The sequence below is a fragment of the Hydra viridissima genome, unplaced genomic scaffold (assembly GCF_058129835.1).
Source record: "Hydra viridissima isolate aposymbiotic clone 2 unplaced genomic scaffold, HvirCarnegie_v1 scaffold_6, whole genome shotgun sequence".
Classification (NCBI taxonomy): Eukaryota; Metazoa; Cnidaria; class Hydrozoa; order Anthoathecata; family Hydridae; genus Hydra; species Hydra viridissima.
In genome coordinates, this window is record NW_028324305.1 from 6,290,205 (window position 1) to 6,317,933 (window position 27,729).

General features: G+C 29.7%; 1 protein-coding gene and 1 pseudogene across 3 annotated transcripts in view; both read right to left on the reverse strand.

Annotated features, from left to right (window-relative positions):
• Positions 1-27,729, reverse strand: part of LOC145189807 (signal transducer and activator of transcription 5B-like) — a 45,137-nt gene that overhangs the window by 12,078 nt on the left and 5,330 nt on the right. For all 3 annotated transcript variants that reach the window (XM_090091205.1, XM_090091204.1, XM_090091206.1), the window contains exons 6-23: positions 19,937-20,012; positions 19,737-19,780; positions 19,077-19,225; positions 18,625-18,676; positions 18,438-18,535; positions 18,228-18,296; positions 18,072-18,134; positions 17,915-17,956; positions 17,793-17,832; positions 16,311-16,364; positions 16,140-16,181; positions 15,982-16,053; positions 15,633-15,725; positions 15,084-15,234; positions 14,822-14,874; positions 14,590-14,684; positions 14,369-14,499; positions 2,761-2,830 (exon numbers count right to left, since the gene is read on the reverse strand). In XM_090091205.1, coding sequence (XP_089947331.1) covers positions 2,761-2,830; positions 14,369-14,499; positions 14,590-14,684; positions 14,822-14,874; positions 15,084-15,234; positions 15,633-15,725; positions 15,982-16,053; positions 16,140-16,181; positions 16,311-16,364; positions 17,793-17,832; positions 17,915-17,956; positions 18,072-18,134; positions 18,228-18,296; positions 18,438-18,535; positions 18,625-18,676; positions 19,077-19,225; positions 19,737-19,780; positions 19,937-20,012 — 1,394 coding nt within the window. The remainder of the gene's footprint in view (positions 1-2,760; positions 2,831-14,368; positions 14,500-14,589; positions 14,685-14,821; positions 14,875-15,083; positions 15,235-15,632; positions 15,726-15,981; positions 16,054-16,139; positions 16,182-16,310; positions 16,365-17,792; positions 17,833-17,914; positions 17,957-18,071; positions 18,135-18,227; positions 18,297-18,437; positions 18,536-18,624; positions 18,677-19,076; positions 19,226-19,736; positions 19,781-19,936; positions 20,013-27,729) is intronic.
• LOC149886785 (uncharacterized) lies at positions 9,479-11,162 on the reverse strand (annotated as a pseudogene).

Below are 27,729 nucleotides of genomic sequence, written 5' to 3' on the forward strand. Positions count from 1 at the left end.
TAGCCATGAACAGATTGGTTACAATATTTTAGAAGCGCACCCCGTCTTTCTGATATTCAAAAAAACAAAAAAACTTTTTCTGATTTGTAACTTTCATTCAGTTAGTTTCACTATTTGTGTGTAGATGTTAGAAGCTCAATATTGAACTTGGTAAGACCAAGGTTCCTATTAAGAGTGTTGGTGTTATTCTAGTTGAAGAAGTATGGCCTTCTTTATCATCGGCATTTTTACAATTACTCTGAAACTTTTCCCTCTCCCTCTCCCTCGAATGTGCTAATTTATTCTAAAGATATTTAATCCTTATCCAGAGGGATGGGACCAGGAAGGTCAGGACAAAATACGGTAACGGGGCGATAAATGAAGAAACTTCTTGATGTATGGTAAGAAGTCTTCTCTTGCCGCTTCGACGTTTGATAAGTTACTACCATCTAGAAGACGCAATTAATTAAGTAGTTATTTGGTTGTTGACAAACTTTTAAGATAGCAAATTTCATGATCCACTTTTTCCTCTGTAAGGATAGCGGGAAGAATTATATAAAGCCTGTAAGGATAGCGGGAAGAATTACATAAAGGACCATACCAAGTATTACACATTAGTTCATATAAAGCAACATTTTAGCAGAGGACAAATACGGTTTCTTAAAAAGTAGCAAACGATTAGTACTTACTATAATTCTGACTTTTTCAAAGTGAGTTAAGTTGCTGAAATTCAACAAAATATTTTTTTTTTTATAAACAAGCAATAACTTGATTGATGAGCTTAACATTTTAACTAGATTTAACAGCGGACAGGCATAGACATGGCTGTATGTCCATATGCTTTACTGACCTTAAACATTTTGATGGATGATTAAAGTTTAATTTTTCACCTTTCTCTTGATAAAGTGTCTGTTGAGGTTGCAAAATGTATCTGCAAGGTATAAGTATCTTTTTAATGACATCTAGAAGATAGAAATATATTTACAGCAAGAACAATACTATACATCTATGGCTGGTGCGGGGTAATTCTAGGAAGGTAAAAGAAGCTCTAAAGTATTTAGAAAGGTTAAGAAACTTCGGGAAAGATTCTAAACATTTCTGGAGTTCTCACGGCTCTAGAACATTCCTAAAGTTTATTCTGCACTGCATGTAAATATGAAAAAATAAGTTTCAAAAAGTCTTGTATTGACGACAAAATCAAAGTTTTATTGGAACAACGGCCATTTTTTATTCACGTCAGGCATAAGGAAATAGAAAAACGCACATTTACAGAGAAATTCGACGTGCTGGATATCATTTCCATACATTTTTAAAATCAGTGTTCAAAATACTCTCTAGTTCACCTATTGAAGTTGTCGATGAAAAAACTTCTTGACTAATCTAATTAGTCTCCCGTTGGTATTTGAAATACTTAATGCAATCTGCTTCATTATATTTAAAAAGACAGAATTTTTTATTTGAAATTAATTCCATGAAAACTTCTGGATTCTACAAAATTGTTTGAAAAAATATGCATTGCTTTTGTACCATACTAATACTGGCTGACATAATTCAATAACCAATGGAGATTAATTTTTTTGATGTTTTGTAAAAGAATATATTCACTACTGATGAAAAGATTGACGCAGGTACATTAAGTATTACCATATGTTAAGCAATCTTTTACTAATCTTTATGTATTTATGCATGTTTTTATGCATCACAAACATACTAAAAACATTTTCAAAAATCGTTTAGACGATTTAGAACGTAATTAAACTTTAGAATTAATGGATAGGCACTCCAAACTCCGATCTTTATCCTATTGAGTTAATGTAGGAAGAACTTGATAGAAAAATAGGGGAACAGCTGACATTTGCCATTCAAATCCTCTGGAACACGTTACAAGAAATATAGAATAACGGTTGAAGAGAAAAAATGAGACTGCGTTCAGATTAAATTTGCATATACTAAATATATTAGTGGCATAGATATATTGAGTATATTTTATTGCAAATTTTTTCTAAATAAAAAAAAAAGCAATTAAAATTCAAAGATTGAAAATAAACAAATCTAAGCAAGAAATTCTTCGTGAACTTGTGTCTGGTTTTTACATGGACAATAAGCAACATGGTAAATTTTACACTTATTGTCATTTTAAAGCAGAAAAAATACTAAAAGCAACCATTACTGTATAATTGAACGTGCAGTAAATGGAATTTGAACTCAACAGGATAAATGAAGGGGTCAAATCGCTAAAAAAATGAAGAAAAAGAACATATCTAAAAGATTCACATTCTGACATGACTAGCAATATCACATTACGCAAAAACTGTAGTGGTCAAAAATGTCGACGATCAATATAATTATTGAAACTCGTATTCTGGCATTGAATATTTCCATACTGATTGTTGACCGCTCATTTTTATTTTTAAGCGCTGCATTTAAATCGTAATGAAAATCGTAAAAAAAGAAAAAAGCTGATTTTCATTTTTTTAATTTTCATTTTTTTTCTTTTTTAATTAATTTTTTTCCAATTTATTTATATATATTCTTATACTTTTAAAATGGGATTGGAACAATGGCAAAAAATAAAAATTGTTCCTGCGTTGAAATTCATGACCAATTAAAACAGTGTTTTTTTATACATTTTCTTTTTAACCATAAATAGAATACAAAAAAACATTAAAAAAAAAAAAGAGAAGAAAAGAAAATCATAAGACGTAGAAACAAATTTAAAAAAAGTACATACAAACCAAAAACTTTATAAAAAACAATCAAATTTTTATCATAATGCTATACCTATCAGCAAGACTGCGGATTGTTAAATCTTTTGAACTCCAAGGCTGTAAGTGCCAAACTTCATCTTTACCTAAATTTTAAAAATGAGAATATTTTAAAAGTTTTATATTAAATAAAAAATAATAAAAAAAAACAACCGGTATTCTGGTATAATTAGCATAGTAAATAAGCAGTTTAGCATAACTAACAGAAGATAAATTGAAATATAAAAACTAGAGTACTCTTGATAACAACAAGTTATTATATTTTTTATGAAGACAAGTCAATACATTCAATGCAATACGCAGCTGTAATTTAAGGTAAAATCAGGAAAAATAATTAAGTGTCACTGACAAACAAAAGGTATATTGTGTCATAATCAATATTTTTCCTTTGTACAGTGGTCCAGAAATGGTCACTTTGAGACCAAAGTCACTGTTTATTTTATGACAATTAAAGTTGAAATTTACCTAAATTCAAAACTTATCATGTTTCACTTTCTTAGAATGAAAACATCAACTACATCTATGTGGTGGTGGTGGTGGTGGTGTCTATCAAAGGTTGCATAAGATTTAAACTTATTCATGTAAAAAAAGTCTTATGCCTAATTTTTAAAGACCTATTCATTAAAAAAAAATTGACAGGAGGTCAGGCTGCTGCAAAAGATATGTTTTTGGCAACCTGATGCAAATGAACAATCATTATATGGTATTATATGGAAGGATACTTCTCATTAAGGGAGTATTTATCTGAAATATTTTTCTGCAGTGCTCCTCCTGTTTTTCAGCGGGAATTGAATGCTTGCATGAGGTAAAAAAGGAAAACTAGTAGTTCCTACTATTACACTGTTATGAGCTTACGGATTAACGATAACAATGTAGCAATAACCAAATACTAAAAGTAACTGTAAAATTTAGCTAATTTGTTCTCTGTATAAAATATTTTTTACTTCATAACAAATGGTGATTGACTTGCAGGTGCATAACTACAATCAAAAACAGTTATTGTGCAACTCAATGTTTGGATTAGGGTAACAGTAATTTAAGGTGTAGTTACATCTGCACAAGTTTTTTCAGTTTCAAACCGAGCTTTGACTAAACTCTGCCCAACCCTCTGTCAGGATAAACAAGACAGGCCCGCAAAATACCCCAGCCAAGTTTCATCTGACCAATTAACCTGTTTAAATATATTTAAAGCCCAGTCCGTTTAAATTTGATCCGGAATTTGGAGACTAAATTAAACTTTATTTGTAATATAAGTTATAAGTTACAAATACCGTTATCAAAACCAAAGACATCGACTCTTTAGAAATTTAGAGAAATAGTTGTAAATAAATAACTTGTTAAAACTTACTTTACTAAAATGGTTTTGAAGCACAAAATTAGAAATATATGTATAATATGAAACTATTTGCAAACTTAAAGGTCGTAGCATGAGATGATTGACGATAAAAACTTTATTATTGGGTGGCAAAAAAGCAGTACTTCGGCGTTGAACATTTCAACAATATTTCACTGCGGCCCGCAAGGTAAAATTGCTCAAGAGTTGTGCAAGGTCCATTTACGGGTTTCATCTCATCTGTGAAATGGCCAACATACTCGACGGATTTCAATCCAATTTACTGCAGTGTAATAAGTTTTTGAAGGCTAGAGCCATTGCTAAGCCCTACACAAATTTAGGGGCTTTGAAGTAAACATTACATTGGGAGTGGAACCAACTATTGCTAGAAGTTTTGGGACTCGTCACCGAAAATTTCAAGACAAGTTTGAGGCTCTGTATCTCAACCCTATAGGTCGCCACTTCGAAACCGCTTGAATATGTTGTTACCGATGTCTATGTTATTAGTATTCTTAATTGTTTTGTTAAAGTTCTTTTGTTTAATAAATTTTTATAACAAATTTTTCAGCTAGTTATTTTTTGTTACCCTGTATTCTTTAATAAATTATAGTTAAATTTATTATTTAAATTGCTAAGGTTAAATTCTTGATTATTAAACTTTTCTACAAAAATGTTATGACAACTTGTAATACCTCTAGCTTAAAAAACGTTGACGCAATACTTAATAACGCATGCGTTTTCCAGCACTGTCTATTACTCATGAAACCATTTCTAATAAATTAATTTTTAAATTACGTTTTAACGAGACAAAACTTTAACACTAATTTATAACATTTTGCTTGATGTTAGACTGGACGATGTGACCAGGTTAGAGGCTTTGTAGGTATAAACGTCGAGTAAGTAAAATATGAATAAAATTTAGATGCTAAGAATTATTCAATTAATTAACGCTATACAGGAAAGGAAAAAGAACAAAAGTTTTTGAATGTCTTTAAATAATTTCAAATTAAAACAAATATAAACCAACACCTGCTCGAAATGTTTTGGCACAAAACAATACGTCAAAAAAATTTAAAAAGTTTACTGAATGTGTCCGTTTTACTTTGATTATGTCAGTAAGAAAAGTAATTAACCGCTCCTTTATGCTCAACTTCTCTTAGTAATGGTCAAACCTATTTCCTCAATGATTTAGACACCAGAAAGGTTTATTTCAAATATTTTTCGAATACGTTGTTTCCCAAGCTTCCCAACTATTCTAATAAGCAAGAGTAACTAAAACAGCCCCAAAACCTTCCATAGTTATTGCTTAAGGAACATTTAGTGAATTTTTTGTGTGGGGCTAAAAGCAAAATTTTTGAAGCAATTTATGGTCATTCTTGAGCAGTATGCAGCATCTGGCCAGAAAGTTAAGTCATCTTTTTGTTAGCATTAATAAAATTAATGAGTTTTGGTAAAAATTTACCAATGCAAAAATCGTAAAAAATGACTTGAATCAGTTTTCCCAATAAAAGGATTGGAGTCTCTTGCAGATGAAATACACCACCAGAAAAGAATATCAGGTTCATTTTGTCTCAGTTTTTCTTTGGTATTCCATGGTGTAATCAAATTGTCAGTGTAGAAGCTGTTATTTCCTTTAAAAAGTATTCGTAAACAGTACCAAACTTTTCACAAAACCTGTTTTAATCGGATTGTTTAGTATACAGTGCATTTGGATACATTTTTCCAATTTAATGATCGCCTAAATTTCATTCCATTTTTCCGAGAGGTTAATATATACTCTTTTCCAATTCAAACTGATACGATATGTTTTAAACTAAAAATAGCAATTCATGACAACTATATAACTTCCACATACAATATCTATAAAAAAAATAAAACACAACAAAAATAAATCAGGTGCTAACAAACAACGTGATTAATTAAAGTGCCGAAACATTTTGAACACGTGTCATAACATCAGATAATGGAGGAAATATGATTAAATATAGAACGATTTAAAATGTAAAGACAAACGATATTCTTTTGGTATCACAAGAGAACACTGATGTAGTATCTACTCAACATAAACTGGGATAAAGTGATACGTGAAATGGGATGAAGTGATACGGCGGGTTGAAATGAGATAAAATATACTTATGAGCAAATTAGTTTTAAAAGCACTTACTTTTTTACAAAACATGAAATCCATTGACAATGCAATTATTTTAACTTCTTTGGTAAAGTCCGTATAACAGCTGTTTCTTTGCCACCATTTTCAATAAAATTATTTGAATATTTTTATTTCTTAACCATAAACCTCGTTGTCTCTGAAAACATTATGTGCTAAAAGTAAGCTGTGCATGTTGAAACTGTTTTGATAATGTTGAAAGGTACGTAAATCCATTTTACAAAATAATTACTATATAAACATCTCATGGTAATTTTTATAGATTTGTTTATTCAATTTTTTAACATTTTGTTCACTGGGGTGAAGTGATACGCATCTCACTCTACCCCAATATCAGTTAAAATGATTTTAAAAGTACAAAGGCTTATGATCCTCTAAGAAACAACTTAGAAATCACCATTAAGGCATGCAAAACTAAAAAAATGAGCCTTCGTAATGCAGCAGAGGAGTTCAGTATTGATGAAATGAAGATTTGGAGTGTATTGAAAAGAAAAAACCATGGGTCATATGGAGGACAAAGCACACTCACTGCCATAGAGAAAGCATCTTTAAAAGGTGCCATATATTATGCCTACAATACTTACATATTGCATGATACTATATATTATGTTAAGGGGCTACTAGTCCAGAAAAATTAAAACAGTCAATATATTCAATTTTGATGCAACATTTGTTAAAAACTATGTGTATTAATGAAACATAATGATAAATATAATGAAAAGTGTAAGTATGCTCTAAAACATGCTGAGTCAGCAAAAAATATACAACTTTAACTAGATTTTTAAACAAGTATTTCTCATGAAATACTTAAAGTTTGTGACTAAAACTTTGCAAAAAGATTAATAACGTGTTAATGAAGGGATTTGACCAGAATCATTATCATACCTTTTACAGAATCAAAATGGCTGCATTTTGAACAATGATTTTTAAACTTTAGGTAAAATTTGTGCTGCCAATGTCAATATCTCAACAATAGCTAACTATAAATAACTCTTTTTGGTTAAATCCCTTCACAGTAATCTGATAAACAATCTGTGAATATTTTAGCCATAACCTTTAAGCAATGGACCCATTCGAAACTCCGTCTCTTCGGATTTTTCTCGGTTTTTCGGAGTTTCGGAGTTCGAGAGAAATAGAGAAACCTCGACGGAACTTCGACGAGGTTTTTAGAAAATATCAATTTTTACTCGTAAAATAATTAAAGTCTTATTTTATTTCTACGCTGCTTTTACAATAGTTCATGTTGTTTTCAAAATATAAGTGTTCTCTTTGTTCAATATCAACACTAATTTACATCGCAAAGTAATTAGTAATGCACAGTGGGACAGATGGTGGTAGTGGAAAAAACCTCAAAAACCTCAAAAGCTTGTTCTATTCAAAACCATATAATAAAACATACTTAAAAGCAAGAGGAGAAACATTTGGACTAACAGGTGAGGAATGGTGTAACAATTGAGATAGAAGATACTACAATTTAAATGTTCATCACGACCGAACATTTTGTTTAGAAATGGTGAAGTTGCCATCTTCTAGTTCTGCCAAAACATTTAACATTTTGATAATACAAAAATTAAAAGAATTCGGTATAGATGATGAAGATGTTGCAGGTAAAACTACGGATGGCTGTAGCTGGATGGTGAAATTGAGTACCATATTTACGTATTTGAGTACCATATTTAAGTTTCCACATCAAATCTGCCAGAATCATTCAATTCATTTGAGTGTTTGTGATTTGATATACGCTAAAAAAGATTGTCGCGAAATTCTGAACAAAGAAACTGAATCGGATATTGAAACAGAAACGGAAACTGATGGAGAAACTGAAGGAGAGTTTCTGTTTGACTTTTCGGAGAATGAGATTGAGTATGAAGAAAATATCGAAAAAAGTCTACAGAAACTTCGAATACTAATTAAGTTTTTAAAATATTCATCGATATGAAGTTCTTAAAAGAATAATACACAAAATTTACGGATCTTCGCATGACGAAGGACTGTTGCTCAACAACCGCACTAGATGGTACAGTGTTTTTCAGATGATCAAAAGATTTTTGGATTGCTTAGAAGCTGTAAAAAAAAAAAAAATCGAAGAACTTAACTGCTTAAACATGTTAGATGAAATTGACTTGGATTCCTTAAAATCGCTGTCTGACTTATTGGAAGTCATTGCTGACGCTGTAGTTCGCTTGGAAAAACCAAGTACAACAATTTTGGAGTGTGACATCATTATGGAAACGTTAGTAAGGAAATTGAAGGTTGTAGAAACTGACATCACTTCTAATTTTGCAGAGGCGTTAATCTCCAGATACGAAAATTGTAAAAACATCATATGGTATCATTGAGTCGTTAATTGCACAATCCCAATTTTTTTAAAAATAAAAACCACACATTTTTTTACGCTTCCAAAAAAGATATTCAAGTTTATGCTTCAAAATTATTTGCTGAAATATTTGCAACAAAAGAAAATAGTCTCCAAACAAAATCAGATGATCGCGCTAAAAGCAAACTAGAAGAACCATCACAATCGACATCTTTTTTGGTCGAAATTCAAGAAGTTTTATATCAAAATCAATCAACAGCTAAAAAGCTAAATAAAGTCAAGACCTTCACCGATCAGTTAAAAGAATACGAAGTAATTGGTGTGAAATCAGAAGCAGTTTTAAAATTTGAACTCGCCACCCATGTTTTCATCTTTTTAAAATATTATTTTAAAAGGTCTTCAGAATAAATACTTTTTTAATATTTTTTTTTTAGTTTTTACTATAGGTACCCCAAGAAGTCTTTATTACAGAGCACCGCGGAAGGGCATTTAACTGAAAGTTCACGCCTTCTTCCTAACCGATGCCGGTTAGGAAGCCATTTATTAGATTAAACTTGTTCGTTAAAAGATTGTGATAAGAAAAATGTTTAAGTACAAAGAAATGTAAAAATGTAAATATTTTTAAAATTTATTATGAATTATAAATCTAAATATATAAAATTAAAAAAAGTAAATATAAGAACAATGTAATTTAATTATCAACTAGATAGTTTAATTTTTTAATTTGTAACAAAGTTTTATCAAAACTCCGATTTTTTCTCGACTCCGACGGAGTTTTTTCTCGATTTTTCTCGACTCAGCTTTTTCTCGATTTTGGATCCTCTGCCTTTAAGTAGTTCAAAAAATATTTTTGTGCAAAGTTTAAAAATCTGTTTACAGAGAAAACGCAAAAAAAAAACAAAATAAAAGAATTTTAACTATATCTTTAAAAATTTCCAGACACATGAGTCATCTTTACTAAATCCTTTTCTTATACCTCTCAATTTTTTTCTTCTTGAATTTGTTACTTCTTTTTCCTTCCTTTCCATATGAGTAATATGGTTTTTGTATTTTTTAATTGCATCGAGAATGAAATATTTTCCCCAATGAAATCCCAGATGTTGAAATTTTTCTTTATGTGAAATGTAACCCCCATTAAATGATATAGCTGCTGAGAAAACAGCTATTTCTAAAATAATTTTTAAAATAAAATGTGTTTTGGGGTATTTTTCCCAGATTATTTGATTGAAAGACTCATTAGGATTTTGGGAAAAACTGTGTAATTACTTTGATAAAAGATTGCCATAACTAAGTTCCATAAATATTGGATGTGATAAGTTTTTGATTGCAACTGGTAAGTTTAACTTGTTTTATAGGTGCATTGACCTGTAAACTTATCCCTTTGCAATTGGCACTAGCTAGTATTAGTTCTTGGACAAAATTGATAGCACGTAACAGCATCACCTTCACAACACTGCCATAAAACTACAAGTACAGCTTTTTTCATAGGGTATAGTTTATCATTCTGACGAATAGCCATACCAAAGTAATTCTGCATTAAATTAATACTTGCATCTGTTAGTCTTCCTTTACCTAAAAGAGTTTTATTGTCATCCAACCTCTCTTTTTTTTTTAATGCCCGTAAATTCCAAAGTCTTGTTCCAAGTCTCCTTTGAACATGGCCAAGGCACTCAAAATTTTCTGGTATCAAAGGACTTTGTTCTCTTGCTTTGCTGTATGCTGTGGTGACCCCATCTCCTATACAATGACTATACCTTAAGTTAAACTTTCTCAATGAAGAACAAAAAATAGAAAGAGCGCCAGCGGATTCCATAGCACTAGATGATTCACGATGATTGATTGGACTCTGTTGTCTTATTTTCCATAGTTTATACCAGTTGATCTTTTTCTCTTTGACCAAATCTCACAAGATATACATAACTTTGATATCGTATAATAGTCCGACACCTTTTTATTATCCGTTGATATTGCAGATACAACTCAATTGAGGGAAGAATAACCCCTTTTTGCCATGTCCCATCAATACAAATATGACAGTCAATAGTATCACTGCTCATTACATTGATATTTACCATTTGACGCACTTCATGTGTAGCTTTTTGTGCACTTTTTTCAGCGGATTTTTCATATGCACAATGAAGATTCTTACTAATTTTTTTATACGAAGTAAATGCTTTAGAAAATGGCATATTCATTATTGTTGTAAATGTTTGAATTCCAGCATGACCTTTACCAATCTCACAAAAAGCCATAACTGTGCAATAGTTAATGTCGTGTGTCTTCTTTACAAGCTCACTTTTTTGTGGAGATATGAATTGAGGACAAGTATACGAAAATTTGCATGCTGAACAAAAACTAAATTTTATACATAATTTAAGTGAATACCCTTGTTGTTCATTTCCAATATGTGTGAGCTTAACAGGTAAGCTACAGTCAGAACAGCGTGAAAACTCCTCAAACAAATCTTTCATAATGCCAAAGTGAAGGAATATAAAAAAATTAAGGTCGTTAGATGTATATTCATTTTTAGCTGGACTACCAATATAATTAACTGCTTTGCTTAACTTTTTAGCACTTGTACTATTTGTACTAGTAAACATATTGAAAAACATAACAAAATGTTTTGCTGTTCCAACATTTTATGTTGGTTTGCATGAAAAAACTTTTTTTTAATGTTTTGCTATTTTCTTTATTTCCCATCATATTTAGAATATAGCATTCAAATGTGTAAAACAATCAAAACAAGCTGTTAAAATCAACAATACAATTTATTTTAAACACTAATAATGGAAATAACGTAATTAAAAAGTTGATATAAAGCAAAGGATATATATAAAAGATAATAGAAATTATTTTTTGATTAAATTTATTGAAAATTAGCCCAACAGTAAGCATTGTTTATTGTTGCTATATTGTTGCTAAGGGCTTCTTTTTGAGATCATATTTATAAATTGAAGTTTTCTGTCGCTAAATTACTTACAAACAGTAAAACTATACATTTACTGTTTGTAAGTAATTTAGTTACAGAAAATCCGTAAGTGGGACTTTCTTCTGACCATAATCAATACTTGCACACCTCAGAACGAAAAGTCAAAAAATTTATTAACAAATGCCTGGACCTGACAGAGTCCATTCTTTTTAAAAAGATATAAAAGAGATTTGACAAATCGAATTTCAGAAAAAATTGAAAATGTGTAGGGGAGCTTTTTCTTCGGACACCGTTAATAGAACCGTTAATAGATATTATTTAACTTAGAAGATAGTCTCACAGGTGTCCCGCCATCAAGTTTAGTGATTTATGATGAAACTAATCTGTCAGATGACCCAGGACAGAAGTATTTCATTTGTCGTAGAGGTACAGAGCACCCTAAACGTATTGTATAGTTTGCAAAATTATCAATATCCCGGGATATTGATGATTTTTTAAATTATGTAATACGTTCACGGTGCATAGCACCTTTACGACAAACAACATTCTTCTGTCCCATTTGCAGCACATGCAAGCTGTACTGCAAATGTACTGCAAATGGCATATTGCTTCCTGTTTACATTTTTTTTTAAAGTAAAAAACCTCTTTGAGCTATGGACTGTAAGTGTGCCAGAGGGAACTCGATATGAGAAGACATTATCAGAATGGCTCGATCAAAAGGATTTTTAAGAATGATTTCTAAAAATTGCACTTCCATATCTCAAAACTCAACCCTCTCCATGAGCTTAAATTAGTGACAATCAAGCAAGTCACTTTCCATGTACAACCATTGGTGCCTGTAATGAAAACGAGATCAGCATTTTAAGTTTACCCAAGTAATCCACTAATTTGTCACAACCTTTTGACTGCTCCTTTTCTCACCCACTTAAGTTGGAGTGGTGGAAAATATTTATATAAATAGAGGGACCAAGGAAATGAAAGGAAGACTCTTAAAAATTCATTTTCTTTCTCTAATCAAGCAGCTCTTTAATAATATCAGACTGAATGCTGAAGTAAATATTGTAAGAGGATTTTGCAAAATAAGGATTCGGACTCTCTGTAGGGATGAAATATTAAAGCAATCAAACAATTAATGTGTTGATGCAAATCCTGTGGCTAAAACTATGGAAGAATTATTCAGCGAACTTCTCACAGAGATCCGTTATGAATAGTTAGTGAACATCGAGCAAATAGGCCAAAACAAAAAAGAAAGTTATGAAAAGGAAAAAGATAATTGAGCTGGAAAGAGTGTTGGAAACTTTGATACAAACTCGGAAAGTGAGTCAAATCCCGATAACTCTCATAAGCAGAAAAATAACATGTCAAAAAAACACAAGACATCAAGAGTTGAGTATGTGGAGAGTGAGCACAACTTCGATGATCTTCATAAAGAAATTTTGGATTTTTGCAGAAGTCATGAATATAATGACTAAAAAAGATTGAAACTGTCTCCAATAAACCCTCTTCCAATAGAATATAATGAAATTGATGAAGGTCATTACTCACTCATCAGTCTTAGAAGTAATGTTAGAACTAAGAAGAATTACCCTGGAAAGGTTACTGCGTAGAGAATACCCGCACAAATGAAAATAGGTTTATTGAAATCAACTTCATGAAACTGTACCAGTCCCATCAAGACACTTTTATTTTGGCAATTAGAGACAGAAGTATTGTGTACTCTCATGAAATTGTTTCACTGCTACCAGTGCCCAAAAAACTGAGATGTGGAAGGGAAAAATTTCCTTTCCTAGTAATGTAAATAGTAAAATTTTAATGTATTCTTTTAATTGTATTTTATTTTTTGTATTCATGTTTATGTGTTTTAAATATAAGGTTCTTAAATTTATTTTCAAAAAACCCAAATTTGAATATCGCTACTTCTTTATGGGTATTTGGTGTTTGACAAAAGGTAAAAACAGTGTCTTCGATGACCTTACTTTATGAAGTGGAGCGAGACAGCTTGAAATTATTTTCATTTTTTGAAAATTTTATTTTTTTTAATCTTAATTTTTAACTTATTGTTTTTCCATTGCACAAGATTTAAATTGAAATTTGTATCACTTTTCCCCAAATTAGGGTATCATTTATTATTATTATTATTATTATTATTAACATTATTATTATTATTATTATTATTATTATTATTATTATTATTATTATTATTATTATTATTATTATTATTATTATTATTATTATTATTATTATTATTATTATTATTATTATTATTATTATTATTATTATTATTATTATTATTATTATTATTATTATTATTATTATTATTATTATTAATATTATTATTATTATTATTATTATTATTATTATTATTATTATTAAAACTAATAAAGTAATTAATAATAATAAAAACATATTAAACAATAATAACATTTTAAATAAGTTCAGATGTAGTAGTGACAGAAAATAGATTTAATAAAAATAATGCAGAAAATTAACAAGAATTGGCTTCAATCCATCCACACTTATCTGAAGCAATCAATAAACTATTATGTGTTGCACACTACAGCTAGGTAATAAATGACGCACTGAATTATGCGACCTTACGCAATTTTGATAAATGAAGCAAACTTTATAACGGCATTGAAGTTACAAATGAATGCAACATACACTTCAAAGTAAACATTTAATACTAGGAGATTTTTGAAAAGTATGTTTACAAAATTAAAATAAGCTGCAAAAATCCTCTTTGACAAAAATTTAACATGGAATAAAAAGAGCCTGATATTCTTAACAACAATAGTTCTTGATTAGAACTAGCCAATAATCAAAAATATTTTACAATTAAACAAAAGAAGCATTTTTTGAAAAACAATATGTACTGTACCATTGACTTCACACCTCCAAGCAATTGTTATGGCACCAACTTCACCATCTGAAAAACGAATTAAGAAAGTGCCAGGAGGTCTCTCCAATAGCTTTTTTTGAGCCATTTGTCTGGTCATAAACTGCAGATGTCTAAAAAAATTTGAAAAAACAGTATAATCATTGAAAAAGCAATATGACAAATACTGTGGGATTAAAACTACATTGGAAATCATTTCTCACTGATCTTTCCAATGTTCTTTAAGATGCTTTCGAACTACTTCTAATGCACCATGATACCATTCCCAAAACGTAAATGAACGGCCTTTAAGGGGTTCCTGATAAAAGAATGATATAAACTTGATTTCTATAAAAATACCTAACTTCTGGTCTTTTTTTTTTTTCTTTTTTTTTTTTTCAAATATTGAATGCTTTTTCTGAAACATTATTAGAAAGTCATTAAAAAAAACATTACTTTACAAAACAAAGACCATGGTATCATTGACTCAGGTGATATGATGTTTTTGTCTAAACAAATATTTTCATAAGTATGAAGCCTGAAATATTTTTGAGTAAATACAGCATTAAGTAGAAATGAGATACTAATGAGGAGGGAAAGAGGTAGAGATGAAAAGGGGAAAAGAAACTCTGTAAACTAATAATAAAAAGTAAATAAAAACAAAATTATATCAACTAGATTCAAAAGCTGAAAAGATGAATTTAAAATAAACATGTACCACTTGTAATATTTGAAAAAATCCTATCTCTAAGATACAACAGGTGATTAGTGTGCAATTCATGTTCAGCAGTTTGAATCCAGCGAGCATTTAAAGCCACTGCCATATCTTTCCAAGGGACTTCGTCTGGGACTTCAAAAGGAACACGATTCTACAAAAAGCCAAGATGAAAGAAAAAGTTATTACAATTATAAAATAAAAATTGTTGTTCTAAAATTTTGAGATGAGTGAATAAAACAGTCGAAGGGTTTATAGATGCATTACATACAAAAAGTGAATATGAATTAGAAAAAAACAAAAGTTTCTCAACAATTTTTAACAACAACTTCATTAAATACATCCCTTCAAATACTAATTTCTTAAGTAAAAAAGCATACATTGTATTTAGTTATTTCAAAAATATTCAAAGTTTTTTTATATAAATCTTTTTATATGAATTTTTTTATATAAATTTTTTAAATAATTAAATATTTGGTCTAACTTTTATGTTCTTTCAAAAATTTTATGTATGCTTTGACTAAGTAAAATGGTATCAACTTTTAGACTCACTGGCACGGAAAACATATTATCCCAAATAATTGTGGCTTCAGAATTGGGACCTTGATTGCCATGAACAACAACTACAACAGGAACAGTCATGCACTAAGCGTAAAAAAATACGTAACGTGCATAAAAACAATGTTTTCAAAAGGAGCTCAAACACCCAATTATATATTACAGAAATGCTTATGGTAAATCCATTATAACTTTTCGATGAAAATTATTATAGACATAAAAATCTATATTCCATTCTTTTTTTTAACTGTGGAATTTACATAGTCTTTTTATTATTATTATTTTTTTTTCAAACTTACACTTTTCTTTTGTTAGATTCAAACTCAAAAAAAGGATTGTTTACCGAAATTTCCATCCCAGTTCCTAAGCTTAACTTTGTTGAAAATACTAGTGCACTTTTTACTTCGAGCACAGACTAAAATATAAACAGAAACTTAAATAATTCAAAGTACACCTTTAAACAACTTTTTAACATAAAAAAATATTAAATTCATTATTTACCTCCTGGCTTTTCCTTTCCTGGCGTATAATGTTCTTTAATTGCTGAATCATTTAAACATTTTGAATAATTATTCACATTATAAAAAATAAACTTTAACATCCTTTTTTTAGGCTTTTAACTAAAACTACTAATGTTGATCTCTGTAAGTATTTTTAAAAAGAACAAAATACCAGGTTTTTGAATTCAGCTTGCATAGTAGATGTTTCTTTATCGCATTCCATAACCTTTGTATAAATCAAAATTATATACAGCTTTTTTTTTATATAAGTCATTTTATTCTAATGTTAAAAGATATGTTTTGATATAAAGGAGGTTTTGCACATGAAAAAAGCATTTTAATGAATCTCAAAAATATGCAAGCTCTCTAGAGAATATTGGTAATCTATCCCAAACGTTATTAAGGATTTATTAGAAAACAAACATTAAATATTTATTGTTTTTTAGATTTATAAGAAGATTTGATTTAAGTATTTGTTATATAATCTCCAGATGATTGAACAAGATATATTGCCTAATACGTAGGCTGTCTGATAATGTTCTTGAATGACACATAAATAGTGTTAACATATCCAATTTTTTTTTTTAATAAAAATTTCATTTAGATGTGTTAATTGACTCTTTGTTTACATGTCAGGTAGTGTCATCACATTATTGTATTTTTTTGCTGTGGAAAAAATCAAATATGTTATGTACCATAACAAAAACAACAGTCATAATAATGGATTGAAGCCAGTGGAAGTGCACCAAAGTATGTAAAAACTAGTCCATCAGCAGATAAGGTTATTGCAGGAATTTTTTTCGGCTTACAAAGGAACTTTTATAATATCAATCTACAATAAATAAAACAATCAGTTCTGAATATTATAGAAGCCTTTTTGATCTGCTGAATAAAAAATTATTGAGCGTAGATAAGGGTTGGCAAAGAAAAAAAGTAATTTTCATTAAGATAATGCACCTGCTCAAAAAACCAATAAAGCAATGGCTAAAACCACTAAATTAAAGTACAAATTGTTTGAAAATCCAGTGCATTCACCACATTTGGCCCTCATTGGCTTGTATCCTTTTCCAAACCTGAAGTCATTCCTTGCTGGAAAACGTTTTACATTAAATGAAAAAATTATTGCAAGTGTGGATGGGCATTTTACAGACAAGCTGAATCATTTTAAAATGATGGAATAGAATTATTGGAGTAATCTTAGACAAATTGTATTGAAATTGAGGGAAATTATATCAAAAAACAAAATATATATTATGCCAAAATAAATTGTTTTTTATTTATATTGTAGAAAATTCTCTATAAAAAAATTTTCTATATGGATTATTTTTTTTTTGAGAAATCTTTTTTAATTGTACAGTTTTATTGATAGAACTAACTTTTTATCACCCAATATCAACTTGAAAGGTGATGAACTTAAACTACCTTTATCTTGCTCATTATTTTTGTATTATATACTTTTATAAATCTGTACGAGACTCAATTTTGAAACAAAGAATATGGCTCATAGGCATATGATGAGCAGAAAAAGAAAAATTTAAAAGATAACATTTTAATTTAAAGCATTTAAATTTTTGATTAAAAAAAAACAGAAAATTTTATTTAACAATATTCATAAAACATCATTAAGCTTTTTAAAAGATTTGAGCAAACTTACACATTTTCCATTTAAGATCTCACCACATTTATCAATATCTCTAAAGAAACAATACTTATATCTTTTTTCCTAAAAGCAGCCATTTGAATAACAAATAGTAAAATTTTAAAAGGTAAACTTACGATAGGTTTTTTCCGGCATGCAACTCTTTACATTGCTTCTCACTAAAATAACAATGTAAATTGGATAAAATCTGGTAAATTGTTTTATTGTAAACAAGTAATTATAACATTTACAAACTGAAAACAATTATTCAAAAATGTAAAATTAATAAAAAACCTTAAAATGTAGACAGTAACTTCTGGAAAGGTCATTGGATTTAATTTAGAACCAACAAGCAATCTAAACAAAAAAAAATTAGCTGTGCTCACAAAAGCTTGTTGGTGAATAAGTAAAAGTGCCCTCTTGTATAATCACATGAAATCTTTTTGGTACCTCACAGAAGCTTGAAACTTTGTTTGAGTTTTCAATACTTGCTTAGGTTGTTTATCTACTAAAAATGACCTGAAATTTAAAAAAATAAGTCATTACTAATCAATGAGCATTTTCAAATGCAATTAATCTTTTTACAATAAATTCATGAAACAAAGCTAAATCTTTATGGAAAAGACGAGAACTAATTTTGCTCACAATTTTCAAACTTACCATTTTACCAAATTTTCAACTTCTTTTGCAATCTTGTTATTTACAATATTTAATTCTTGAAGGTGGGAAGGAGACAATTGTCCATTTAAAAGTATCAGCTATATAAAACAGCAGAAGTAAAACGGCTTTTTAATTGTAGTGACTATTTAAAAAGTGAAATATTAATTGATAGGTTTTTAAATATTACTTGTGAAGTGATATGTAGAGCTTTCCACATTATATCTGTTGTAGTTTGAAACCTTTAAAACAAATTAGAATAAAAAAAAGGAGTATATGAAATTAAGAAAAAAAGAGCAAATAAGCTGATTTCACAGTGGAAGACGTTGTTGCAATTTTTTTAAGTAACAAATAAAAAGTGGTAAATTGTGGAAATTCTTTTTGAATAAAAAATGGGGCCGAAAACTAGTAAATCTTCTTACTCAAGTATTTCTGAGATTATTGAACCTGGAAAAGAATTTTTTCTAGTAAACTGCCTACAAAAGATCATTAATTGAGAGGGGAGTCAAAAATTCAATTAAAAGAAAAAAAAAACAGTACATGTAATCTACACCAAAGCATGACATTTTGTAAGCACCAAGACATTTAATGTTTTTTAGAAAACAAAAGGTGTAGAAAAAAAATTTAAACCAAAGAACACACCAATTTTGAATTTTATTAAGGGGATCAGGTTTAAGAGCTCCACTTAAAGACTTTTGTAGCATTGCTTGCCAACCAGCAATTTCTTTTCGTAAAAATTCAACCATTTCGTGAACATTGAAAGCTATCTCTTGTAGCCTTTCAAGAATTTTCTAAACCAGATAAGAAGGAAAGTTATAAACATCATTATATTTCTTTTGTAGCATTTAAAACTTTAAATAATACTGCTGTTTAGATAAATTAGCGATATCTAAGAATATTCCTAATTTATCCAAAATAGCAACTAAACAAAAAGATTATGGTACTGCTTTATTTCTTTTTTTTCTAAATTTTTTCATATAGTTAGCAAGAAAAAATAAAAAGAAAAAATATTTTTAGTTAAAGTGATTTTTAGCTAAATTTTAGCTAACGTTGCCTTTTAAAAACAATCAGAGAGCTAAATGCTGTTGGCATTATCAACAGACTAGGTTTCAATTTATCCAAAAATACAGGCAAACTAATTTTGAAGACAAGCAGTCAATCTATAGATTTGGAAAGTTTGAAAGCAAAAAATTTGGTTTATAAGAAACCCTAAAGATATTCAAGTGATGGAACTTTACGGCTAAAATAATCAAATTAATATTAAATAATAAAAAAAAAAGCTCAGTAATAACTGAAACGCACTTGAATTGTTTCTCCATAAGGCTGTTCCAAGTAAGCTAAAAGTTCTATTAAAAAAGTTAATGCATAAATACATATATTTAAACTTGCATAATTCCAACACTCAATGAAACAATAAAAAAAAAAAAAAAAGAATTATTCTAAAATGTAAAGATGACCAAAAAAATTTATAAAATACGATCAGTTTTAAAAACAAATCCTACCATTCCTAAAATATTGCAACTTCAGAAATTGTTCTTCTCGGTTTTGACAAATTTCTTTCACTAAATCTTTTGTTTCCTTTACAAGAAATATGACAGTACAAAATTACTTAACAAAACATCAGCCCTTATTTTTCAACCTTGGCAGGCGGAAAAAAGTTTACAAAACTAGTTTTGGCTTTTGCCTAATAACAGTTACTTCTTAATGACCATTCTTGTGAGTTACTAACCGTTAATACTCATTTAGTTTTGAACCTACATGCCTGCAATTTGGCGTACATTCAGCGGGTTTTCAAGCAGAAATTGTGATATTGACTGGCAAATTGTCATTTACCAAAGTTCGAGCTGATGGCATTTTGGTATCTTGGCAAACAGATAAGGAATTTTTAAAAAATGTTGAGAGGTTGTTGCAAATTCTGGAAAATGCAGGATTAAAGTTAAAAGAAAACGAGTGCGTATTCATGTCGTCGAAAGTTGAATATTAGAACTCTAAGTTAACAAAGGAAGGAATTGTACTGCTTGAAGACAAACTAAATCCATCAAGAATGCTCCAGAACCAACGGACAATAATCAGATGAAGTCTTTCCTTGCAAAGATAAACTATAGCCACAGACATTTCCTAAACCAAGCAACAATGGTAGAGCCCTTCCATAGAATACTTCGGAAAGGGATTCCATGATCGTGGGGGTATTAAGGTGGTACACCCCCTTTAAAAATCGAATTTGTAAATTCAAAAACTGAAGTACAAAGTCCATTTTATATTTTTACTATTATATTTAAAAGTAAAATTGAAAATACAATTATTTATGTTAATTATATTGTTAAATAAATTGTTGTTAATGCAATTTCTTACTCCTTAACAATTCCAAAGTAGCGCAATGCAGTTGCTAAGGATTTAAAAACTTTCTCTTTTTAAATCTTTTTTTTTAAACGTGATTTTTAAGACTTCCAAATTTTAATGTTTTACTTATGAAAACGTAAATATCTGAAATTTTATTAAAGCTTTTGTCTTCAAATTTTCACAGTATGCTTTTAATATATCTACAAGGGCTGGAACTAGAATTACAAAACTTAAAGAATAAATAATTTAGTTTAAATGTAGTTTGTCAGACCATCACAGGCAATAAACCAATATCTGTACGTTTAATGCTACCATTTTGGATTTACCCAACATTTAAAAAATATTTTAGTTTGTGTCCTAGAGCAACTCTTTTGCTACCATATAGCAAAGTATGGTCCATTTAGTGAAAATTTTTAATCCAGAAATTTTTGTTTTAGTAAAGGTAAGCATCAAAAAATTAAAACTTCATTTTTCTTTTAAAAAGTTAAAATTTTAATAGAACTTCCATACATAAAAACTTGATGACAAGCTTTAAACCAATAAAGATTAAAAGTTAGATTTAATGGAGCAGTAACACATTAAAGAACGAGCTGTTTTAACTATGCTAATGCAAAATTATGCTCTCCGAAATTGTTTTTGCATTAAAACTCAAAAATAGAGCTTGTTTTGTCATCTCATGCATCCTTTTATGGAACTGGAGACGTACTCGTCCATATTACATCTGATAGTAGCGAGGGACTGATTACTTTTATTTCGAGGGCATTATCTGCCACTGAAGGAAACTACTTTCAAATTGAGAAAGAAGCATTTTCCATCATATATGTCGTAAAGAATCTGCATCAATATTTATATGGGAGATTTTTCACTTTGGTGACGGATCTCAAACTCTTATTAGGTTTATAGCTGAAGGAAAAACTATTCCAGCCATGACCGCTACAAGAACTAGGCGTTACAATTACTCTTTCAGGTTACAATTACTGTTTAAAATACCGGAATGTGATTGCATGTGGAAGTACCGACTGCATGAGCAGGTTGCCTTTAAAAATCAGGCAGTCATCAGTCGCAGAAAGTTAATTTTAATGATAGAACTAATCAACGCACCAGTTTCAGACAAAGACGTGAAAATCCATTCTGCGCGAGATTCAAATGCAACTCGAGTGCAAGATGGTGTCCTTCATAGATTACAGTTTCCTAGTGAATCAGGTTTTTTATACAGCAAAGAAGTACAATTTAGGAGTTGAAGGATTGTTTCTAATGTGGGGAAACCGAATTGTAATACCCTAGTCATTGCAGGATATGGTATTGGAAGTGCCCATCCAAGAATGGTTCGCATGAAAGCATTACCAAGAAGTTACGTTTTGCGGCCCAACATGGGCAAGGCAATCGAAGAAACTGTACGCAGATGTCGACATTCTGATATACATGCGCCAATACACCATTGGGAATATCTATGCAGACCATGGAGGCGAATACATTTTAAATATGCCATTTCATTCCTAGGACACATTTTTTAAATTGTATGCAATGCTTATTCAAAGTGGATTGATGCAATAATCATGAATATAAAATTGAAACTGTTGAGAGTTATATTTGCGGTTTATGGAATCCCCGAGGTAATTGTTAGCGACAACGGACCTTATTTCAACAGTGCCGAATATGTCAAAAGAAATATTATAAGGCATATTTTTACCGCCTCATATTACCCTTCCTTAAATGACCAAGCGAAGCGGACGTTTAAAAACATTTAAAGAAGCCATGAAAAAGATAATCACTAAGCAAGGCGATTGCATTGAAACGACAGTGAACCGGTTTTTGTTTTCATATAGAATCACCCCGTATTTAACCACCGCATTATCACCAGTAGAACTTTTACTAAAAAAAATTAAGCAGTGTGCTTCAGAGCTTAAAACTGAATATTGATGTTAAAGCAAAGTATGAATAGGCGGAAAGGCAGAGTAATTGAGAAGCACATTTGAGGCAGTTCAACTAAGGAGAAGGCGTCATGGTAAAAAATTTCGGAAATAGTCTAATATTGTTTCCGGGACGAATTATTGAGCAAAAAGTACCGATCAACCTTGAAGTCCGAACTGACCAGTCGATTGTTTACCGCCACGTAGATTAAATCAGGTAACGGTTTTCCAATCGGAAAACGGTTATCTAATTGGAAAACCATTATCTAATTGGAAAACCATTATCTGATTTCACCGCTGAACCCAATCCCTTAAGGTCGGTTTTATCTCACAGTTTATCGCAAATTCTGTTTCCATCAATCCGTAGTTGAACAAAATGTTGTACCAAGAGTTGATAAATAGCAGAAATTTTCTCGCCTCCACGTTTCTTCCGCAGCTTTTGACAGCTGTCTCCCAAAAATATTTTTGCCTGCAAAATGTTCTGGCTTCCACCTCCGTTTGCTTCCGCTTCCCAACTCGAGGCCGCCGTTAGAATTTTGTTTTGGAAGCAGAGTTTTTTGGAGCCCACTGCCAATCGAGAGGTAAAAGCCAATTGCGGCATCCGTCATAAGATATTTTGGAGGCAAGTTGATTTGGAGGCTAGCTCCAGTGGTTTCTGCCTCCTAATTGACAACAGTTGCCAGAATTTTATTGAAGAGGCAAAATGTTTTGGAGACAGCCGCCAATTTGGAAGCGGAAGCAATTGACGGCCATTCTCAGAAGATATTTTGGAGACAAGATGATTTGGAGGCCGTCTCAAGTGGTTTCTAATTCCAAGTTGGCTGCTGCCGCTAAACTGGAGTCGAAATTTTTGCCTCTCGCTGTCTGAAGTAATGAAGAGAAAGGGGCAAAATTTTCATTAAAAAAAAAATAAATCTATAAATTGCTCTTTAATTTAAAAACGTTTGTTTTGAAATTAACAAGCAATTTAAATATTAATTGGATTCAAATATTGAAAAATTGACATCTAAATTGCGTTTTATATGGAATTTATTGCCAAACTTTGACTATTTAAAAAAATTATGATTTTGTGAGAGTGGTTTTTTTTTCAAAACTTATTAAAAAAATTTTAAGTTTTATATTCAAAACAAGAGTTAAAAACTGAAAGTTTTACGTCCATGCCATAAACTAAAAAATCTTTTCGACGAAAATTAGTAGAAAGTAAACTGTCAGTATTTTGATGGGATCAAAGTTTTGAACAAGTCGCTCATCAGTTCAATTAAAACAGTCATTTTTCAACCTTAACATTTAATTCTTATTTTTACTCAAAAGATATCTGTAAAAATTCTTGACAAATCCTTTAATGCTCATCAAAAATTTTAGAAATTATCGTTTATATCGGTTTGAATTGAATTTTTTCCAGTAATCAAAAATTTTACGAAGATTTTAATTTTTTTCTTTTTTTAAAAAAAAATATTAAGGGTCTGCGTATCGTTTCATTTTTATATCGTTATCATACCGATATAATACCGGAAAAAAAAGTTTCACCGGAATGATTACGACATAATATTGTTATAAAAATTTTAACCGGTATTGTAGTTAGTTTAAATCTCGGTATATACCTGAACTCTCGTTATTCCGATGATTTTCTTTATCCGATATCATATCGGAATGATAGCAATTTGGAAATGAAACGATACGCAGATCCTAACAAAACAGTATTTATTTTTTGCGGAATTGAAAATGGAAAATGCGCATTCGTCGAATAATATAAATAAGAAATTTTTTTACTTGTTGAAATTTCCAGTGTGGTATAAAATTTTTACTTCCACGTTTTCTTTACTCCCCAGTAAAAATAGGCTGGAGGAATAAAAAAGAGCAATTGCTCACAAGCAATTGGTCTGAGTAAAAGTAGAAGTTAAAAGCAAATGCTCGCTGCAATGGCAATTGCTCAAAAATGTGTGAATTAAGTTTTGCTAATGCTCACAAGCAATTGCTTTTGTGTCGGAGTAAAAGCAATATGCCGTTGCCGATATAAATAGCTTTTTAAACTTTTAATGTTTAAAAATGGCTACTTCAAACCAAATTACAATTGAATCAAGTGAAAATAATACAGTTAGCCAAAGTTTTAACAAATGTGAAGATTAAATTTTTATAAAAATACTATGCGAATTGTCGATCCTTCTACAAAAAGCCAAGTTCCAAACGTTAAAATAAAGAAAAACTAAGCATTTTTAAGAATGCAAGATTGATATAAAAACATAGGCGAAAAAGATTGCCAACATAAAAACAAGGTTGAAAAAAAAGTCTGATATCCATCGAACTGGAAACAAGCCTATAAAGCTTTCAATAAGTGAAGTAAAACTTGCTAACCTTTTAGAAACAAAAAAGAATTCTACCTTCACACAAATTGATGGTAAAAACAACTTTATGTATATACTTATGTACATATTATTATACACACACACACACACACACACACACACACACACACACACACACACAGATATATATATATATATATATATATATATATATATATATATATATATATATATATATATATATATATATATATATATATATATATATATATATATATATATATATATATACTCACATATATATAGGTATGTATGTATGTATGTATGTATGTATGTATGTATGTATGTATGTATGTATGTATGTATGTATGTTTATAATTACACTTAGTAGTTCATTGGTTGAAGCAAACCCTTTTCTATTAATAAACTCATAAGCAAATTCTCCATAGGGTTTATCAGTTCTTACATGGGTGCAATCAATAGCTCCTATTGCACAGGGAAAGTCTCTTTTGTTTGCCCATCCCAGTTTTGCTCTTTTTTAAAATTTGTTCTTCCGTATGTGGGAAAACTATCCACTTAGAAGCTTTAGTCAAAATTTTTTGAAGCGTCATAGAGACAGTTTTTGAAACAATACAGCTATCGTTTGAAATTCCAGTTTGGAAGTCTCGTTTGAAATTCCAGTCTCATTTGAAATTCCAGTTTGGAAGCCAGGGTTTGCTAGATAACGTAGTGTAACTTCCATTCTTTGTTTGGTGATCCTCCCCGAGTTTCATCACTTTTATCCAAAAAGTGTTTTGCTAGCCACGTAACGTTATCATCCGTAAATCGATATAATTTATGATATTCGCTTGAAGCTGTTGGTGGTGCCTTACAAGTACTATAGGATTTAGTTTTTCGTTCTGGAAACATTTGGGCCATTTAAAGACGTATTTTAATATGTGTTTTTAATGCAACTAATATGTTTAATTATTATGTTTGTTAATTTTTGTTCACTATATCTAATACCTTGATTGTATAACCAATTACATTATGCGAATGTATTAAATACAATTTATCAAACGTGATAATTTTGCAAGTACTCTTTAACTACTTTTTAATTGTAAATGTGCACTCCATCCGTCAACATAATGCTGCAGTTTTTATTTAATTATAATACTCAACGTATACAAAAATTATATATATTGAATTAAACACACACAAACTTTGGCAACATGCACAACTTCGTTTTTGTCAAAAACGTGCTAGTATATATAACTAAATGCATAATGTAAAAAGTAAAAACTCTTTATAATGTACTTTGCACCATAAAATAGACTAAACCATCAATTAACATATATATATATATATATATATACATACATACATACATACATACATACATACATACATACATACATACATACATACATACATACATACATACATACATACATACATACATACATACATACATACATACATACATACATACATACATACATACATACATACATACATACATACATACATACATACATACATACTTACATACATAAATACATACATACATACATACATACATACATACATACATACATACATACATACATACATACATACATACATACATACATACATACATACATACATACATACATACATACATACATACATACATACATACATAAATACATACATACATACATACATACATAAATACATACATACATACATACATTCATACATACATACATACATACATGCATGCATGCATGCATGCATGCATGCATGCATGCATGCATTCATACATACATACATACATACATACATACATACATACATACATACATACATACATACATACATACATACATACATACATACATACATACATACATGCATGCATGCATGCATGCATGCATTCATACATACATACATACATACATACATACATACATACATACATACATACATACATACATACATACATACATACATACATACATACATACATACATACATACATACATACATACATACATACATGAATCGCCAAAAAATAGTAAAATATAGTAGTAAAATAATAAAATCAATGTCAAATTATCAAAAAAAAAAAGTAACTAATATGGGTGCTCGTAAAATTAGAAGCAATTGCTCGCTGTTTTTTTAGTTGAAGCTTTTTTATTCATGCGCTTTTCTCATATGTGTGCAATCGCTAAACATTTAAGCAAAAGCTCATAAGTAAAAGATTTCGCGAAAAAAAAGCAATTATGAATATTGGAATTTAAAACTTTATTATCCTAATTGGAAGGAACTTTACAATATTTCTCAAGTTGTTTTTGGTGCTGCATTTTCCAGGTAAAAGTTGAACGAGATTTTAGTAGTTTTGCAATGGTTTACAGCCATTTAAGAACTCGGCTTTCGGAAGAAGCATTAAACCCAATTTTAGTTTTATAAAACACAACCCAAAATTTAATTCTTGCATCTGAACACTCAGTAAAATTGATTTTTGTTTCGATGATTAAACCGATTTTTATTTAACTATACACAACTTTAAAAAAAAAAAATTACGAATGAAAAATGGTTGTAAAATATTTTAAAATTTAAAAAATTTATTGTACTAAAATATTCTTTGCTTTTTTTGTAATTTTTTATCGTTTCTAAATTGTATACTATCATCAGGACGGAGGAAAAACTTATCAAGTCTAAAGTATCTAATTTGAGATAATAGAAAAAAAATTTTTACTTACTATCTTAAGTTTT